We start from the raw sequence: 20,570 nt of genomic DNA on the forward strand, positions 1-20,570 counted from the left end.
GGGATGTTGGTTGGGATTTAAAAGAAGTCCAAAGCGTTTTTTGTTGTTGTTTATTTTTTCATACTTTTATATGTACGGATGTCCCGTTTTCTCCAGGGTCTACTTTTTGAGATTTCTGGAGGTTTTAAAGGTCCACTTAACACACTCTGCAGGAGGCTGAAAAGCCCATCTTCCCCCTTTCCCTTGGATTCTGGATCACTGCTTTGTCTTTTGTGCCAGCCCCAAGGATCGAAGCTTCCCCAAACTCCAGCACCCTGGGTTAAAGCTTCACCGAATCCCGGTAGATCCAAGGTAAAGAGTCAGCACGTGTCTAAGGCTGAAGAAAGAGGGGCTTCCTTCGGGAGAGGCGTTATATAAAGAGGGAGCGAGAAGGGACCGCCTTCTTCATCCCCGGCGTCCAATCCTCCCCGCCCAAACAAAGAGCGGCCCTCCGCCGATTGGCTCAGAGGGCGAATGACAGGGGGCGGGGCCCGGAGACGCGCCTGTCACGTGTGTCCTGGCCCGGCGGTCCTGCGTAGTCGCAGTGCCCTTCCGAGCGACTCGCGGGCTCGGGGCGGAGAGGAGAGGCCCGGAGCGGGGTGGGGGCGCCGGCCGAGCTGGTGGCGCGCCTGCGTGGTGGGCGCCCGGAGGGGGTGGGAGCCGCCGCCGCCGCAGCCCCCGGGTTCCAGGGCAGCTTTCGGAACCCCCCGAGCCGTGACAATGAAGCAGAGCTCGAACGTGCCGGCCTTCCTCAGTAAGCTGTGGACCCTGGTGGAGGAGGCCCACACCAACGAGTTCATCACCTGGAGCCAGGTAGGGCCCCCCGGACCCCCCTCCCGGTATTGTTGTCCGTGGCGGCGGGGGCCCGGGGCAGCTGGCCCGGAGCCGGCCGGGCACGCACCTGCGGTGTCCGTGGGGGGGCACGCGGACCCCCCGCGGCCGCCCTCCCGGGTGCCACACGCCCCTTTTCTCCTTACAAAAAAGTGTCTGCATCCGGGATGGGCCTGAAGCCCGGGCCCGGGCAGGGGGAGCGGGGCCGGGACTGGCGAGGCGGGGGGCGGCCTGGCCCGCTGCCCCCCTGTGGTCTGCGGGGGAGCGGGCGCCCGGAGCACAGCGGGAACTTCATCAGTCAGGGAGCCCGGCCTGGAACCCCCACTGCCAAGGTCACCCAGGCGGCGGGGCGCCCCCCCCTCCCTTTGCTTGAGGGAGATGGCTTAACCGCCCCTGGCCTCCCTTCCTCCAGCAGGGAAATGGAAGCAACTGCCTCTCTGATCTCGGGGATCCCCCCCCCCCAGCTTGAGTCAACTCGTGTGTAATGGGAAAGACGACAGAACTTGGGGTAAAGAGAGTTCTGGGTTCCACTACCCGCTTTGAGTGAGATGGGCAAACTCATTCAGCCTGTTTTTCAAAGCCTTCGTTTTCTGATCTGGTAAAATGGAATCATTCCTCATGGCCTTCTACAGTTGTTGTGAGACTCAAATTTAGATCGTGTCTACTCTGAATATATTGCACCCCTTGGCCTCATGGGATGAATTAATAGATGGAAAATACTGGTTGTTAACCTTAAAATCCATCTAGATAGTATAGCTCATTAATTCTACACCAGCCAAATACAAATACTGACCAGTGCCAAATTGTGAAAGAGAAATGAGTGTCATATCAGTTCCTAGAGGTAGTTAAACTACACATGCATCCTCTTTATTAGTACTCAGTGGAAGGACTAAGTCCCAGTTCTGATGCATCTGTTCCCTTTCATAGAAACAGATTTGAAGATGGAAGAAACCTTACAAAGTATCATCTCATTCCCCCACGGTCTTAAATTTTACAGATGAAGAAACTGAAGCCTATTGAAATAAGTTGCTCGCAGAAGATTAATAAGTAACAGAGGCAGGATTCCCATCCAGGACTTTTTTTTTTTAGGTTTTTTGCAAGGCAAGCGGGTTTAAGTGGCCACATAGCTAGGTAATTATTAAATGTCTGAGGCCAGATTTGAATTCAGGTACTCCAGACTCCAGGGCTGTTGCTCTATCCACTGCACCATCTAGCCACCCCCATCCAGGACTTTTGACCAAAGATCCTATAGCTCTTTCCATGGTCACAGAATTCTCTTAGCCTCTCAGCACTTTTTTCTTATTTCTTCAATATACTTTGGTTCTCTTGTGTTGTAGTTATTCATCTTTGTATCTTATTAGATTTTAAGATTCTTAAGATCAGAGACTGACTTTTTTGTATTTTACCCCAGCACAGAAAAATCTGTGTTTAAATAATGTTTTGTATTTTTGAATGTTTATAGTCCTCAAAGGTGGTCACAGAATAAATAAATCCTCTCAAAACCATCAGGTCATTTTATTTATTTATTTATTCATTTATTTTTGAGATCTGAACTGAGGTCTTAACCTCACTTCAAATTGAAGCACTCCTTTATTCTTTTTTTTTTTTTTGACAAGGCACTGGGGTTAAGTGGCTTACCCAAGGCCATACAGCTTGGTAATTGTTAAGTGTCTGAGGCCAGATTTGAACTCAACTACTCCTGACTCCAGGGCCAGTGCTCTGTCCACTGTATCCACTCTATCCATCTAGCTACCCCTAAAGTCCTAATTCTAATTGCTTTTTATGAAGAATAGGGGATTTTAATTGGGGTGGAGAAAAATGGTGAAATCATCATTTTGAAGCTAGAAGTGAACCTTAAGAATCTTGTCCACCTTGTTTACTTTGCAGATGAGTAAACTGAAGCCCTGAAAGGTTGAGTGACATCATCCTATGATATAGAATTGGAAAGAATTTTAGAGGTCATCTCATCCAGCCCTTTCATTTTACAATTAAGGCCAAAATATGTTAGTTAAGTGATTTGTCCGTATTTCAGAGTTATTCATAGAACAACACAAATTTTAATCCAAGTCCTATAATTCCATAGCTGAGGTTTTGCTAAAAACAACACTTGCCCCAATATTATATGATGAGGCATAAGTGGAACTAGAACCTAGATCCTTGTGTTTAGTATAGTGCCCCTTCTATTATATCATACCAGGTACAAGTTTAGTATCATTCAAACTACCAATGTTGATGACATTGATCTATCTCTTCACAACTAGTTTTTTAACTGATGCTGTGGTTTGGAAGAATGGTAGCTAACTCCAAGAAAAGGGAACAGTATGTGCTAATGGTTGGACAGAGATCCAGAATTCAGTTCAAGCCAAAACACATTTATTTAAGGGCTTACAGTAAGCCAGACACTGAAGGTATGAGAACAAAAATGAAACCAACCTAGTCCCAAAGTACTTTTGTTCTGTGGGAAACAGAGGTACATAAGTACAGAATTTATACATAGTAATTGGAGGAGGTGAGAGCAGGGGTAGAATCCACAACTGGGAAATTTGGGAAAGAGGGCTTATAGGAGATAGGCTTACAGGTTGTTTAACCACATAGGAAACTGGATTACAGCTCTCATAGGAGTCATTCATATCTTTGTAACCCTTATACTCACCTTAATGCTTTTCATATAATAGACTCTTGGTAAACTTTATTTTGTGAATGTTAACTAAGTGACAGTAAAATGTTTGTGTGTGTGTTTGTATGTGTGTGTGTGTGTGTGTGTGTGTGTGTGTATAAAATGATCATTTCGTTGACCTCTCCTGAGTTCTACAAAACCCTTGACTCATCTCTGTGTTTTTGTGACACTGCTCTCTTAATTCTCCTGTCTTTATGACCCTCTTGATTATCCTTTGTTAGATCACCACTCATATTACATAGGTATACTCAGAGGAAGCCTCTGTCTCTTGTCTTCTCTCTTTCTGTACTTCTCAGATTTTAGTAGATGTCATTGATTCAGTTAGCATATCTCTATATTATTCTATAGACTTTTAAGTGCCTCTGTTAGATTTTTTTTTCTCTTAGTCTGTTGAACACTGTCCACTCTGGGCTTCATAATTATCTTAAACTCAACATGTCAAAAATAGAATTCATTATTAAATCAATGTTCACAAAGTACATAACATAAAGCCTGCATATAGTGATTTATAGATCCTTGTTTCTTTTTTTTTTTTCCCTCTAAACTCCATCCTTTTCACCAACTTCTGTTTAAGGTGTTATGAATTCTGGTATCCCATATTCTGTATAGGAGTTATCCCAGGCTCTTAATTTTCCCCCACCTTGGCAGTTTCTTGCCAAATCCAGTTGGGTCTACCTTTGCATCTCTTGGATCCATCCATTCCCTCCTTTCCACTCCTTTTAAGACCACCTCTCTAGTTCATATATTTCTCAACTAGAGAAAGTTTCCTGACTGGTCTTCCAGCCTCATGTTTTTCCCCTCTCCCTTCCATTTGTTAAGTAACTAACTACCTGGGAGGCATGGTGGAAAGAATATTGCATTTGCAGTCAGAGACTTCATGTCAAATACCTTTGTGATTTTCTGCAAATGATTTCACTTGATGGGTCTCTGTAAAATAAGGAACTGGGAGGACTAGATGGCCTTTATAGACCCCTCCATCTCTAAATTTGTGATTCTATGACCATGTTACTCTGCAGTTCTAAAACTACTAGTGGATTCTTTTTACCTCTACAATAAAATATGTATTTTTCTATTTGGCTTTTTTTAACACTTATTTTGACAAACAGACCTGTTTTCCAGGCTTATAAGTAATATACTCCCTTCTCTTGACTGTCAGAATCTGTAGCTTTTTCAAAGCTTGGTTCAAGTATCACTTCCTTTTGTGAACCCTGCCCTGATTATTTTTCTTACCTACACTACCATCACCCCCAACATTTAATGCCTCTCCCTCCAACACTAATTATTACCTTTGCAATTTCCTTTGCACTTTTGTGTTCTTTCTTCCTGTAAAAAGTAACTTCTTGAGGACAAGCACTTTGAGTCCTTTTTCTCTTATCTCTGTATGTATTCTTGGTGGTAGCATAGGGAGGCCCTTGATGAATGCTTGTAAAAGGTATACAATTTACTCTTCCTGTCCAATTTTTTTTTTTTGCTGATAAAAATGGATTATTGGAATGTTTTACTTAACTTTTAGGAGTGCAGAATTCTTTACAGTAGTAATTATGATCTCTTCATTTTAAAGATGAGGAAGTGCTTTTACAGAATCCCTTGTAGTTTGTGGTAGTAACAATGTATCAGTCTGTATTCTGAATGATTACCCAGATAGCTTCATAATTTCATCATTTATTCAAATGAAAAATATTTTTTATTTAAATTTGTTGTTTAACCTATTAGTGCTTTAGTATTTTCCCCTTAAAATATATTAAAATTTAAAATGCTTTCATATTTCAAGTCTTGCCTAGAAGCAAAATCTCAGATCTCTTAAAGATTTAAGGTCTTCTTTCTAACTACTAGGCCATTAGGGTTGTCTTGATTATTATGTTGCTGTTTATTATTTGGAGATTTTTGTTTTTGAGACATTTGATATAATGGAAGGAATACTTCCTTAAGAATCAGAAGACTCAAAGTGAACTCCAGCTCTGCCACTGACTTGTCTTGCAACAAGTTAAATTTTCCTTATCTGTTCAAGAAGAGATTGGATTTTGTGAGACTCAAAATGAACTCCAGCTCTGCCACTGACTTGTCTTGCAACAAGTTAAATTTTCCTTATCGGTTCAAGGAGAGATTGGATTTTATGAGTAAAGTTTTGTTTAAAATGGGGAAGGGGAAGTGAGGGAAAAGAAGACTGACTGTTTTGCCCCCCTCTTTACACCCCCCCCTCACCCCTAAAAAGAGAAGAAAATCATTGAGCATTTTTTAATAAATGCACAAAAGAAAAAAATGAAGGCCAGAAACAGTTTCAGAACAGCTTTGAAAATTAAATGTTGAATTTAATATATACTTGAAAGGCAAACTGTATGTAATAGAGATTCTTTTTGCATTCTATCATTTTATTTGGTATTTAAGCTCAGAATTTAAAAAAAAAGCACATCCAACTTACTTGGCAACAACAGCTCTTGGACTTGAAATATGTTGACATAATTCTCTAAGTGCAAATCAGCCAGCCTAAAAAAGCCAATTGGGCCAAAATAGAGGAAATAAACTTTTTGTCATATTGAAAAAAAATTTCCTCACAAGTGTATTTAATATTATAAATAGAAGACTCAGAATCTTGTAGAACCCCGCATTTAATTTTTTAATACATATAATTCCCTTTCCAAAGATCTCTTCTGTATTAAAAATTTTGTTTTGTGCTTTTGATAGAGACACTTTGGTGGAATTACAAGTTATTGACAATGTGCTAGGTGGCACTGGATTCAGGGAGACTTCTCTCCCTGAGATCAGATCTGGCCTCAGACACTTACTGCTTTGTGACCCTGGGCAAGTTACTTAACCCTATTTGCTTCAGTTTTTCATTTGTAAAATGAGCTGGAGATGGAAATGACAAACCACTAATGGAATTACAAAGAATCACATGCCAGAACAACAACTAAATTAAAAATATATTTATTTTAACTGTATGTCTATTTTCTGGGAAAATTAACATTTCTTCTTGAACTGTTCAGTGGTACTACCCACTGAGGCTAATTTCTGCTCAGTCTGCGTAAAGATTTAAAATATTCCAGAAATAAAATGGACTGCTTGGGAGTCATAGTGAGTTCTTAGTCACTGGAGATATTCAAAGTCTAATGACTTTACCAAATGTGGAGGGTGTCATAGTTGAAATTCAGAAAGGAGTTGGAATAAATTACCTTGGATAGGTCTCTTCAAATTCTCAGAATCTAATTATTTTCAAGGACTTAGAGAATACAAAGAATCTAAAGACACCTTCTTAGCTCTCAGTGAGCCTATTTAAATTGAGAAGATGGAAAAACTTTTGTTATTACACTATATTATTTTTATTGTGTTTTTTTTTAAATCATGAGTATTGTACATGACGGAGGACTTAGAGGGAGGGGCTCCTGAGCAAAAAACTGAGTAACAAATAAGTAAACCTTCTAATGGGAAATTCTATATCTAAACTGATGATACGTAAAAGGATGATGTGGGGATAGATTGTAAAACTCATTGCCAGACTAGGTCTATAAACTCTGTAGTAGAATCACTGAAGACTGAGTAAATAGTCAACATACATTTATTAAGCTGCTATTCTAAGTAAGGATAGTAGACAAAAATGAAACAGCCCCTGTTCCCAAGGATGGGGACAAATATATAGTCATATAAGTAGTGTATACACAAGATAATTTCTGTATGGGGATGTTATAAACAAGGGTAAGTGATTATTGAAAATAGAAAAAATAAAGCTGACAACCCTAGGGTGGGTTGTAGATGGGAGAATGGAGGCAGGAAACCAAATTGAAAATTATTATAATTGTTTAGGTATTTAAGAGAAAGTAATAAGCATTTCTTTTTTTAAGGTTTTTGCAAGGCAGATGGGGTTAAGTGGCTTGCCCAAGGCCACACAGCTAGGTAATTATTAAGTATCTAAGACCAGATTTGAACCCAGGTACTCCTTCCTGACTCTAGGGCCGGTGCTTTATCCACTGCGCCACCTAGCCGTCCCAGTAATAAGCATTTCTATGACACCTGCTGTACTTTACAGGCACTGTACAGGGATAGGAACTTGGAAACATTAACCAACATGAACATTTTATTGACATGTAACTTTTAAGGATTTTTTGCCTGGGTTGAATGAAATGAGGAAATGTACTTAATGCCCTGATGATTTTATTTAAAATGGGACCACTTCATACTAATACCCCTCCCCCCAATCATTAGTTGTAGTGATAGCAACTGGAAAATGGAACTGGAATCTTCAACTCAGAATATCCCTTTAAATGGGGGGAGGGGCAGTTTTATACTGTGGTATTGTTATGCAAAACATACCAACTGAATATTTAAAACTGTAGTTATAAAAAGTAACCCTACTATTTCAACTAGTCTAGTTAAGGGAAATGATAATTCATTGTAATCTTTTTTTTTCAAATAGGAACTCTAGGTAGGGGTTGAAACTTGCACATGGTTTCTGAAGGAGAGAAAATAAAAACTAACCTCCATATGTAACCTCTGTTAGCAATTACTGTGAAAACTTTAGTTAACTAATGATAGTTAGAAAAGTAGAAACACTATCACATTTTTTAAAATTGCATTTTGAGGATGCTGTTGCTTTTTATGTGTTTCTGATTCCCTTTACACTTTTTCGTTCTGTTTTGTGTTGAAGCAGCTCAGCATTTATGCTCAGTGAAAATCTTATTAAGTCCTTTTTAGAAATAGCAGCTGGTTTTGGAATCAGATAATCATTCATTCAAAAAGCTTTTATACTTGTTGTGGAAACTATCTTTTATCCATCCTAAACTTTAATTGGAAATCTAATCATACCTTTGTTTCTTCTGCTCTGTTACAAATAATAAAATGACTTTTCTTGGTGCTTAAAGAAACAAATAGGATAGATTTTTGTAGTAGAGAACTGTTCCAAAGCTGACTTATTGCTAGCTTCCTAGAGCTAAGTCTGAAAACTTTTACATAAGCAGTTTCCAAGAAAAGTTTCTTGAGCAAAAATAGCTTGGAGTTAAAGTCAGGAGGGGAGGGGAGGTCAGCCTGGGCACATTCCCTTGGTCATGACCAAATCTTTTTACTGAGGTAAGGCTTATGCTTAAAGAAATACATATTTAAATGACCCCTTTAAAAATCACTTTCTCTGTTCACATATTTGTCATAACATTCTAAAGTGAACTTTTAAAAACTATTCTTGATTTGGTTTCATTTAGTATAATATTTAACCTTACTCAACATTAATTTATACATCAAATAAGTATTTAGTTTTTTATACCAGCCTCACTTGCTTTGTCTATATCTAATTGAACTTCTAGAATCTTTCTAAAGTAAGCATATGGTTATCTTTCCTTTTTGTTAAAGGGTTTAGGATTGTAATTTTTTTTCCCAACCATTCTATTGAAGCAAAGTATGGCAGAAATTCAGCAATATCATTCATATAGAAATACTTTTTAATACTTTGGCTAGTAGTTTGATATTTTAGTATTGGGGCCAGTTTAAAAGGCAGAATTAAGATTTGTTCATTTGTTTGGAACATAAAATGTAAAACTGACCTCCATCATGATATTGGCAGATCCTTCAAAACTTTTAGATATTTTTCTCTAATGGTTTCTTCCTTCGCTTCAGATATTTGCATTTTCTGGTCCACATATTCCTGTTACCAGCATGATAATTTTAGGATCAAGTCAAGTTGCTCACAGTACATTTACATTTCTGTATTTCTAATTAAACTGAATTATTTTTTAATTTGGAGGGGAAGTGTTAAAAAAAGTATAGAAATTTTACCCCTGACTCTATTCCCATTACCCAAATGAGGCAGAGATGTCTTTACTAGGGAAATCAAGAGTTGGCTTAGACTTAAAGTTGTCCTGGTTTGAGAACTACAATCTGGTATGTTTGTTTTGCTGCCTACTGACACTACTTGGCACTTTCCAGTAACCAATTCTCTAGTCCCCCTGGGGCTTTCTTAGTTATCATTTGGTGAAAATTTTAATGTCTTACTGGAGTATTTATATGATCTGAAGTTTCCTATTACAAATTTCAAAATGCATATATTGGAAACATCTCAAGTTCAACAGGCACAACACTGAACTCTTCCAAATTTCCCTTGATTGAGGGCAGAATCATTCTTTTGTCTCCAAGGTTTATAGTTTGATCATCCTCATTTGCCTCTTCCTTTCCTTTCCTTTCCGCCAGTCTGACCACTTCACCATATCTTGCCTTTCGCTCTCTGCTCTTTGACTCTTCTATAAAAGTTTCCATCTCTACCATCACATAGCCACCACCTAAGTTTTCCTCAGTTGTGGTCTTCCATTCACTTTGCTGGGGCAGATGTCTCAGTAGAAGGCCTCCTTCACCCCTTCTTCTAGCATAGTATCAATGCAAAAGCTTCCTGAGCCCTCTCTTTATCTTTGCTTTCTCTTCCTTTCAGAACTTTTGGGTGAAAGGGGGGCTAGGGAATGGCAGCAAGTGATTTGTAGAGGGTGGGAGAAATGAGGAAAGCATTTGTTCTGTGCCATCAAGGTCATCAGTGCTGAGTCCCTAGGCCTCCTCCATCATTCAGATGAGAAAATTCTGTCCGTTTTGGTCCTGCCATCCTCCAGTATGAGACCCAGTGTCATAGTCCATTAGTGATCATTTCATGCTTGCTTCTCCCTTTCCATTTCAGTGGTGCACATTCATTTTCAGTAGGAAAGAAAAAGTTCTTGAGCCACCAGTAGTTTGAGACCATGTGTAAACCCAGGAGAGAGAGGCAAGCACCTGGGGAGGTGGGTCAAGATACTGGAAGTTGCCTTGGAGGGCTGTAGTTATGCCCATCCTCAGTACACACTTGTCTGGCATTGTATAAAAGGCTAGGAATATGAAGGAAGGCAAAACCATGCCCAGCCTCCAGAAAATCACATTCTACTGGGAGAGATATGGGGCAGTTATGTTCATACAAGGGAGACACACAGTCTAGGTTTCATCTCAGAGCAAAGGTGTTAGCGATGAGATAGGCTCTAGGTCTCTTAAAGAAGGAGAGATTTGAGCTGAGTCTTAAAGGAAGCCAAGAAGCAAAGGTGATAAAGCCGAGAAGATGGCAAACATGGGAGGGCAATGCTGAGAGGGGTGGAGCCAGGATGGTGGAATCAAGGCAAGGACTTATTAAGCTCTCCCCTAAGCCCCTCCAGATACTGTTAAATATTGACTAAACAAATTCTGGAGCAGCAAAACCCACAGAAAGGCAGGAAAAAACCCTTACAGCCCAAGACAATTTGAAAAGCTGGCAGGAAGATCTGTCACCAGTGTGAGTGGAGTGCAGCTGCGGCAGACCAGGAGCAGGCTTTGGGAACCACTGAATTAGTGCCGCTGCTTCCAGGGTTCTCAGCCCACATTCAGTAGGAGTCGAACAACTGATCAGGAGGTTAGGTGGTCCTTTGCTGGCTCTGGGGCAAGAGTCTATTGCTTTGCCTATAGTTGATGCTGGGTCAGTCCCAAGGAGAGGAGGAGCAGTAGCCCATCAGAACTTGCTACCACAGGGGAGCAAAGCCCCTCCTCACAGTTCTGGGGTAGAAAAGACTGATTGCTCACAAACCAGAGCACAGGCCAAGAGAGTAGCAATACTTCTCCTTAGACCATACCATCTTGGAAGACCTGAAAACTCACAGGTTGTAAGAAGTATCTCTGAAAACAATTGCACAAAACCCAAGAACCTTGGGCCTTCACCCTGGAAGGAGAACCTACTTTTTTTTTTTTTTTTGCAAGGCAATGGGATTAACTTTACACAAGGTCACACAGCTAGGTAATTATTAAGTGTCTGAGGGCCAGATTTGAACTCAGGTACTCCTGAATGCAGGGCTGGTGCTTTATCCACTGTGCCACCTAACCACCCCCAGAACCTACTTTTAACAAAGTTAAAATCAAGTCCTAGATGGGGAAAAATGAGCGAGCAAACAACAGAAAAAATAATCTGAGCAATGAAAGTGATTATGGTGACAAGGAAGTTCAAAACACACTCAGGAGAAGATCACAAAGTCAAAGCTCTTACATCAAAAGACTCCTAGAAAAATATAAATTGGTCTCAGATTATTGAAAAGCCCAAAAAAGGATTTTGAAAAACAAGAAAAGTAGGGGGAAAATTGGGAAGAGAAATGAGAGTGAAACAAGAAAATCATGAAAAACAAGTCAGCAACTTAGTAGACACAAAAAAAAACTGAAGGGGAAAAAAAAGAATAGACTAAATAGTAAATAGTAAATAGACTAAATAGTAAAATAGTTCCAAAAGGCCAATGAGATGGATGTCTTTTTAAAAAAAAAAGCAAAATCAGCCAAAGGATAAAAGAAGTATGCAAATTCACTGAAGTAGAAAACCTTCTTTTTAGTAGGATTGGCAGAGCTAGGTGGCACAGTAGATAGAGTACCAGCCTAGAGTCAGGAGGATCTGAGTTCAAATGTGACCTCAGACACTTAATAATTATCCAGCTTTGTTGCCTTGGGCAAGTCATTTAACTCCATTGCTTTGCAAAACAAAATAAAACAAGCAAAAAAACCCAGGCTTAGTGAAGAAAATAATTCCTTAAAAATTAGAATTGAACAAATAGAAGCCAATAACTTTATGAGAAATTAAGAAATAATAAAACAAGACCAGAAGAATAAAAAAAATCAGTATGAAATTTCTCATTGGAAAAACAACTATCCTGGATCCAGCTGACCTGGGAAATAGATCCTGGAGAGGGAATTTAAAAATTATTGGACTACCTGAAAGCCATAATCAAAAAAGTACCCAGATATTATCTTTCAAGATATCATCAAGGAAAACTTCCTGATATTCTAGAACCAGAGGGTAAAAATAGAATTTGAAAGAACACCAATTCCTTGCTAAAAGAGATCCCAAAATGAAAATACCAAGGGATATGATAGTCAAATTCCAGGGCTCCCAGGTTGAGGAGAAAATTTTGCAAGCAGAAAGAAACAATTTAAGAATTGTGGAGTGACAGAATAACGCAAGATTTAGCATCCTCTTCATTAAAGGATCATAAAGCTTAGAATATGATATTCCACAAGGCAAAAAAAAAGCTTGGATCATAACCAAGAATCAACTACCCAGCAAAGCTGAACATACTATTTCAGGGAAATTCAATTGATAGGGAATTTTAAAACTATGCTGATGACAAGACCAAAGCTGAATAGAAAATTTAATCTTCAAATACAAGATTCAATAGAAGCATAAAAAGGTAAACAGGAAAGGGAAATCATAAGGGACTTAATGATGTTGAACTGTTCAAAATCCTGCTTGAGCAGATACTTGCTGCTCATGAGAACTTTCTCATTATTAGGGTAGTTAGAAGGATGTATGTGGAGAGAGAGAGTGTGCATATCAGTGTGAGTTGTATATGAAGGGATGATATCTACAAACATAAAATTAAGGGCTGAGAGGAACGTACTGGGAGAAAGGGGAAGGGGAGAGGTAAAATGGGTAAATATCTCACAAAGAGGAGGTAAGAAAAAGCTTTTGTGGTGGAGTGAAAGAATGGGGAAGCTGGGGGAGTGAAAACTTTATTGTCATCAGGATTGACTCAAAGAGGGAATAATACACTAAACTGGGTAAAGAAATCTATCTTATCTTACAGGAAAAGTGGGACAGGGTCAAAGGAGAGAATAGAATAAATGTGGGGAATAGGATGAAGGCAAAATTAAAAAAACATTTTGAAGTAAGTTTCTCTGATTAAAAACCTCATTTCTCAAACATTGAGAACTAAGTCAAATTTATAAAAATAAAGATCCAAAAAAAAGGAAAAGGAAAAACACTGAAGCATAACCATTAAAAAAGAGTTTTCACTTAACCATTTATAATGACTATAGTTTTAGAAGTTCTATCAACAAGATATGAAAAGAAATGAAAAGAATAAACATCAAAGAAATAAAAAAAATAAAAAAGACCCATTTCCCAATTGGTGGATTGATTAAAGAATTGGAACAATTTTCAGATGAGGTTATCAGTGCTATCTCCAGCCCAATAAAAAAATGTTTTAACTCCTTGACTAGAGAAATGCAAATTAAAACAATTCTGAGGTACTGTCTTTTACCTATTAAATTAATTAATAAGACAGAAAAGGAAAATGACAAATGATAGTAGAATGTAGGGAAAATGAAACATGAATACTTTGTTGTTGAAATTGTGAACTGTTTCAACCATTCTGTAGATCTATCTGGAACTATGTTAAATGGGCTATTAAAATCACGTCTGCCTTTGATTTAGCAATGCTACTACAAGGTCTGTATCCGAAAAGGGACAAAAAGCAAAATGGGAAAGGACTCATAAGTAAAAGTATATTTCTGGCAGCTCTTTTCTGGAGGAAAGGAATCGGAAATTGAGGAAAATGCCCATCAATTGGGGAATGACCGAAAAAAATTGTGGTGTATGATTATGATGGCATGCTATTTCGCTATAAGAAATGATGAGCAAGATGCTCTCAGAAAAATCTAGAAAGACTTAGATCAGCTTAAGCAAAATGAAATGAAATGTACTATATACACAGTAACAGCAAAATTGTAGGATGATCAGCTGTTAATGACTTAGGTTTTCTCAGCAATACGGTGACCCAAGAAAACTCTGAAGCACTTATGATGAAAAATGCTATCCAGCAAAAGAACTGATAGTTTTCAGAATATAGATTGAAGCATACTTTATTTTTCTTTAGGTTTCTTATTTTGGGGGGGAAGAAGGATCTGTTTTCTTTCCCAATATAACTGTTATGGAAATGTTTTGCATGCCTATACATTTATAACCTTTATCAAATTGCTTGCTTTCTCAAAATGGGGGCGGGGGGGAGAAGGGAGGGAATTTGGAACTCTTTTTACATGCAACTGAAATATTATTTTTAAAAAGGGAAAAAAAAGCCAGGAGTTGGAGGAAAGAGTTTGATGAGGAATAATAGAGAGCCTAGTGTCCCAAGGATTGAAGAGTATGTGGAGGAGATTAAAGTTTAAGAAGATTGCAAAAGTGTTGAATTAACTCAGAGTATTGCTTAATGAAGTCATTTTAATTTCTGGAGCAAGTATGAGAACTAAAACACTGTATAACTGAATGTCATACCTAAATTCTTCATCTGGGCTGAGGATAGGTAAACAAATTTATATAATCTTTTGATAATTTCCTTTTCTTCCTCCTTAATCAAATGAGTGATTAAAAATTTTAGGAGATTGAAGATGAAAGAATCAGGTAGATGGCCAGGTGGGAGTTTGGGGTTTTTTAAATAGTCTGAGGTAAGTAAAATATTAACATAATTATTATGGTTGATTGGGATGGTGTGGTTTTTCATTGTCCTGGCCAGAGGCAGCAATTTCCCATGAAAAAGAAAATATCTTTTTATCTTTGTATCTAAGTTACCCACAGTCCCTTGCCATAATGTCAGTCTCTAGAAGTACAACAAAATATGATGAGCCTATGGATCCCTTAATTACCTTAAGCATGTTCAGGTCTTTGGGTAAATTTGTTTTGAATAAATTGGAATCAAGTGATGGCTATAGCCTGCTTAGACTTTTTTTTAAGGGTTTTTTTTTGTCAAAGCAATAGGGTTAAGAGGCTTGCCCAAGGCCATACCAGCTAGGTAATTATTAAGTTTCTGAGGTCAAATTTGAACTCAGGTCCTCCTGACTCCAGGTTTAGTGCTCTATCCACCGTGCCACCTAGCCGCCCCATCTGTTTAGACTTTTAAAATCTTTGTTCTCAACCAGTGGGTAAGCTTGGGATTGGAATGGACTATTTTGTCAGCCTACAGAAACTAGTTTAATTCAAAAAAGTAAAAAAGTTCTCCCTTTTGAGCAACCAAGTAGAAATAGTGGTGAGATCTATGATGTAGGATTAGTGTTGAGACCATATTATTATAAACTTTTAAAAATTCAGTTAGAAGGAATAAAATCGAAGTTTGTAGGCAGCAGTTAAGCTCTTATTGATAACAAAATGCAAAGCCAGGGGGCGTAAACTGTAAGGAAATCATGAGAAGCTTGATTATGCACAAGTTCTAGTTAATGAATTTAAGGAAAAATCATCTGTGTATATTGTCCTTAGTTACTGATCTAGGAAATTAAATAAGTTGTCTACATGACCTAAACTGACAAGGTCAATAAAATGTTGGTCTTAATTTGAATAGTAGAAACAAAATGGCATCCTTCCTCATCCTTAACATGTTAAAAACTGGTTGTGTACTTCTATTAGTTATTCCTTAAAAATGCAACAAATGATTAACAATCCATTGATAGGAATGTATGTTCAAGGATGTCATAGAATCCTAGATGTACAAATGGAAAGGACTTTGAAAATCATCTAGTCTAGTCCCCTTATTGTACTGTTGAGGACCAGGGAGGTCCCAGGATCTGGGAGATTATAACTTGCTCCCAGTCATTCAGGTAATAATAAGTTAAAAAAGGTGGACTTTGGAAAAAAAAAAGTCCTTTATCTTCCAAGTCACTGTTTTTCACCCTGTATCACAAGGAAATAAGGAAGCTCTTCTGTAGTAGGACAGACTCTTCCGTCAAAAATTCAAATACTTAGAGAACAGGTATGTTTGAAAAATATTAAAATGATGAATAGTATAATTTCACCAAATTCTTGGAAATTAGAGCTTGGGTGAGGGAAAGTTTACCAGTAAATATAGAGGATGTCTATACTAAAGCCCTATTCTGATGCCTTATTGTGTCCTGGAAGTGATCTGAATTCTCAGATAGTATAACATGGAGCACAAAGTTCTGACACATCCTACTCAGGGAGAAAGACTTTTGAGTGTGGACTAAGGGAAAACAATATTCTTGTGTTTTAACTAAATTAAAAGGGTCTGTCACCAGATTTCTAGGGGATGAGTATTTTTGGTCACCATAATTTTCAAGGATAATCTACTAAATTGTAGAGGAGCTCCCATCTGCATCTGAAAAGGGTAGGGAACCAGATGCTCACATAGAGAAAATCAAAAGTTTTGAATCATATAAGGAAGATTGCTGGATGCCTTCCATCAATGTCTATTGTTGTCAAAGAATACTGTACTATACTGGACTCTGCATGATCTGACCTACTGTGTGTGGACCTATAAGACTAGGGGTCTTCCTTACCAGTCATTTGCATTTTTCATTTTAGAATGGCCAAAGCTTCCTGGTGTTGGATGAACAGAGGTTTGCAAAAGAAATTCTTCCCAAGTACTTTAAGCACAACAACATGGCAAGTTTTGTGAGGCAGCTAAATATGTGTAAGTATAGAGTTTTTTGGTTTGGTGTGTGGGGAATGTAGATTCAGTTTTTGTTTTTCACTGGAATTGGTAAAAGGAAAAGAAACTGCTTTGAATCCAGTTGGACTGAAATTAGATTTTGCTCAGTCTTCTTGGTTTGTGTAATCCTGTTTCAGATGGCTTCCGTAAAGTAGTTCATGTTGACTCTGGTATTGTAAAGCAAGAAAGAGATGGCCCAGTTGAATTTCAGCATCCATATTTCAAACAGGGCCAAGATGACTTGCTGGAAAACATTAAAAGAAAGGTAAGGATACTGTTGAATGTTTTCCTTTTATTGTTGTATTTCTTTATCTAATTAATTCATTTTAGTGATTGAATAAAGTAATATGCTTAATCCACAGAATGATTTTCAAATATAAATAGTAATATAGTTAACTTTATCAGTTGCTAGCATTTAGGATAATACAAGGAAAGTTAAAAATTGTAAAATTACTAGTATCACACTAGTATTGTTTCCATCTCCCTTTAAAAATTGAAAATGTATATTATTTGAACTGTGTTATGACCTAATTCTCAGACTGAGAAATCTTAACTACTTTTTCTTTATAACATTGTTTCGATAGGAAAGCATTTCATATAATTTATATGTAAACTATTTTTTTTGGAATGCTATCCTTTAAGAACTTCATATTGCAAAATCTCTTAATAATATGGTAATAGATCATATTATGACTTAATCCTAGATTTTGTTCTCCTTACAGTTTAAGCCTAATACTTTACTGGTATGATGATAAAGCTTATATTAAGTGTCTGATTACACATGGTACTATGCTAGGCATTGTACAGAGTGATCTGTTCCCTTCCCTTTTAGAAAGAGCCTTAAAGTATTTTAATACAACCACTACCATCATCTTGCTATATAAAAGACAAATGTCATGGTTGTAACATCTGCTCTTTCTGGGCAATTGAAGATCATATGGAGTCTTGGGGAAAAAAAGCCAACATATTCTAAAGTCCTAAAGCAGAAGAGATTTTTATTTTTTGCAGAAGTAGTACTAGACAAAAATAAATGTCTATACAGACTTTGATATCAGGACCTCATTTAATTTATTAAAACTTTTATGTATTTTAAAATGACAGGTATTTTTGCAAGGCAATAAAAAAAAAAACAGGTTATTGTGCCATGCCCTAGAGACAAATTGCATAGCATGGAAGTTGTGTAATTACTACCGCTTAAGACTTACTAGATAAATGGAGAGATCAGGAGAATATTTGGGAATAAAGCCCATGAGAGATGATGAAAAAGGAATCCTTGGGAGGTTTCTACCAGAGAGAATACCTTAGACCAGGGGTCCTTCCCCTCCTTTCCCTCCCATTAGTTGTGAAAGAAGAATAAGAACAAAAGAGGAAAGACCATGAGAAAGAAAAAACAAGAACCAAATTTTAAAAGTGAAAATAGTATGCTTTTATCTGCATTCAGATTGCATAATTCTTTTTTCTGGATGTGGATGGAATTTTCCATCACAAGTCTTTTGGAAATGTTTTTGATCACTGTATTGCTGAGAAGAGTCACGAGACTAGGGCTTCTTAAATGAAGGACTATGAACTACTTTTTAAAACATTTTGATAACTATTTCAATACCAGTCAATAATTGGTTTCTTTTGTAATTATTTTATTTTATACATTTAAAATAGTATTTGAAGCAGGGATCCATGAGCATCATTAAATTATCAAAGGATTCCATTCCATAAAAATAGTTAAGAACCCTTGCCTTGAATCAGATAAAATTTGGAAGTTTTTTGCATTTGACAAATGGAAATTATTTTTTCCTTGAAGTGTTGTCCCATTCCTCTTTTGGGGAAACCAAATGTTCAGCGTGTTCTTTAACAATCTACTTAACCTTGCATTACATCCTTATTACCTTAAGGTGTGTGTGTGTGTGTGTGTGTGTGTGTGTGTGTGTGTGTGTGTGTGTGTACCTTGTCAGCAATATGGGGGTGATGTTCAACCTTGATGGACTGCCTTGTTTCATCAGTGCAACAACCAGGGACAATTTGGGGCTGTCTGCAATGGAGAATACCATCTGTATCCAGATAAAGAGCCGTGGAATTTGAACAAATTTCAAGGACTATTCCCTTTAATTTAGGGGGGAAAAACAGATATCTTATTGTCTGATCTTATTATCTCTTATACTTTTTTTTAAAGATGTGATTTCTCTCTCATCACACTCAATTTGGATCAATGTACAGCATGGAAACAAAATAAAGACTGACCGATTGCTTTCCGTGGGGGGGGGGGGGTAAGATTGGGAGAAAAATTGTAAAACTCAAAACTCAAATAAAATCTTAAAAAAATAAGAAAAAGGGCTGTCTGTGTATGTGTGTGTGTGTGTGTGTGTGTGTGTGTGTGTGTGTGTGTGTGTAACTAGAAATACTAAGACTTGGAATTCAGGTATTTAGAATTCACATCTATCTTTATTCTTTGTTTAAACAGGTTTCTTCTTCAAAACCAGAAGAAACCAAAATTCGCCAGGAAGACTTATCTAAAATCATAAGTAGTGCTCAGAAAGTGCAAATTAAACAAGAAACCATTGAGTCCAGGCTCTCCACTTTGAAAAGGTAAAATAAAGTTTTTAAGGATCCTTGTACTTGGGTATGGGCTTAACAGACAGGTGTGGGTGTTTATGAGGGAGATGGAAAGAACAGACAGATGACTTGGTACAAACCTTCCTGTTCTTAGGAAAAACAAATAAAAATGAATGTCTCACTGTCATATTAATATACAAGGATTAAGATATTAAGAAAATTAAGATGAGTTGTTTTCTTATAGAGGCAGAAGAGTAATTAAACTTTATTTTTCAAGACATCCTATTAAGGTATCATTTGTTTTCTATGTTATGAAGGATTGAAGGTTTCCCAAAATTTAATGAGGATGGCCTTGCCACCCAGAATGAAATAGAATTTACTCCCAAGAAAACTGCACCACTTTATAACTATTTTTATGTTAGCTTGGAAAGATGTATATTCAAACTCTTGAAGTGTCATTTTAAAAAATTAACCTTTTAACACCTGGTGTCTCCTTGGTTCCCAACATCTCACAGATAATTTGAAGATAAAATTCAGTCCATATAAAAATGCATACTTTGCCTCTTAATGACTTTGAGTTTCTTTAAGTAGACAGGAGATTAATGACCTCTATACTGTGTAAGTAGTAATTCCAGGAGTTGAACCAGCTCAGATTAGAAACAGCAGGTAAAAGCTTCCATGCCAATCAGCAGAGGTTTAAGCCCTCTAGTGGCAGATGCCCTTCCAGCCCTGGGCAAGGTAGACAAGGTCTCAAGGTCTCAATAAAGTGGAGGAAGGACATGTAATTATCCCTGGTCTTTCTTTGACTGTTGCTGTTCTGTATTTTAGAGGATAATTAAATTGATCTCTTATTTTTCTTTTTCTTTTAACATCACTGTTCTTTTGTAAAAATGTTGTCAAACTTAACAAATCAACGTATTGAGCATATCTGAAATCTATACATTATTCTGTATAATTTTTGATTCTTTTTCTCTTTAAACATCTATTCCTCCCAATTCCTTTTAATTCCCATATTTAGTAATATTTACTCTGTTGAATATAGAATGAGGGATACCTCTTGATCTTAACTTTTAACTTCATGATTCATTAATGTAAGGTACCATAGTTTTCAAAACACAGATCTTGAAAATAGTGCTTAGCTGCTTTATTGACTAAAACTTTATGGATAGACTGATTATGACATCAAGTTTTGTTGGGCAGTGGAAATCAAGATGCTACAAAAATTCTATTTCATTTCCCCCCATCCCCATATATACTTAGTCTGTGTTAATAAATTTGACTTTCTTCAAGTTATGAAAAGTTGAATTTGAAGCATTTAATAGATGAAT

At 37.5% G+C, this 20,570-nt stretch overlaps 1 protein-coding gene across 2 annotated transcripts in view; it reads left to right on the forward strand.

The window, feature by feature from the left end:
- The first annotated feature begins 515 nt into the window (after positions 1-515).
- Positions 516-20,570, forward strand: part of HSF2 (heat shock transcription factor 2) — a 43,273-nt gene continuing 23,218 nt past the window's right edge. The window contains exons 1-4 of one of the 2 annotated variants that reach the window (XM_074187478.1): positions 516-792; positions 16,569-16,677; positions 16,833-16,960; positions 19,151-19,275. In XM_074187478.1, coding sequence (XP_074043579.1) covers positions 700-792; positions 16,569-16,677; positions 16,833-16,960; positions 19,151-19,275 — 455 coding nt within the window. In that variant the 5' untranslated portion in view covers positions 516-699. The remainder of the gene's footprint in view (positions 793-16,568; positions 16,678-16,832; positions 16,961-19,150; positions 19,276-20,570) is intronic. The other variant, XM_074187479.1, reaches the window with a different exon arrangement.

The sequence above is a fragment of the Macrotis lagotis genome, chromosome 5, assembly GCF_037893015.1.
Source record: "Macrotis lagotis isolate mMagLag1 chromosome 5, bilby.v1.9.chrom.fasta, whole genome shotgun sequence".
Lineage (NCBI taxonomy): Eukaryota > Metazoa > Chordata > Mammalia > Peramelemorphia > Peramelidae > Macrotis > Macrotis lagotis.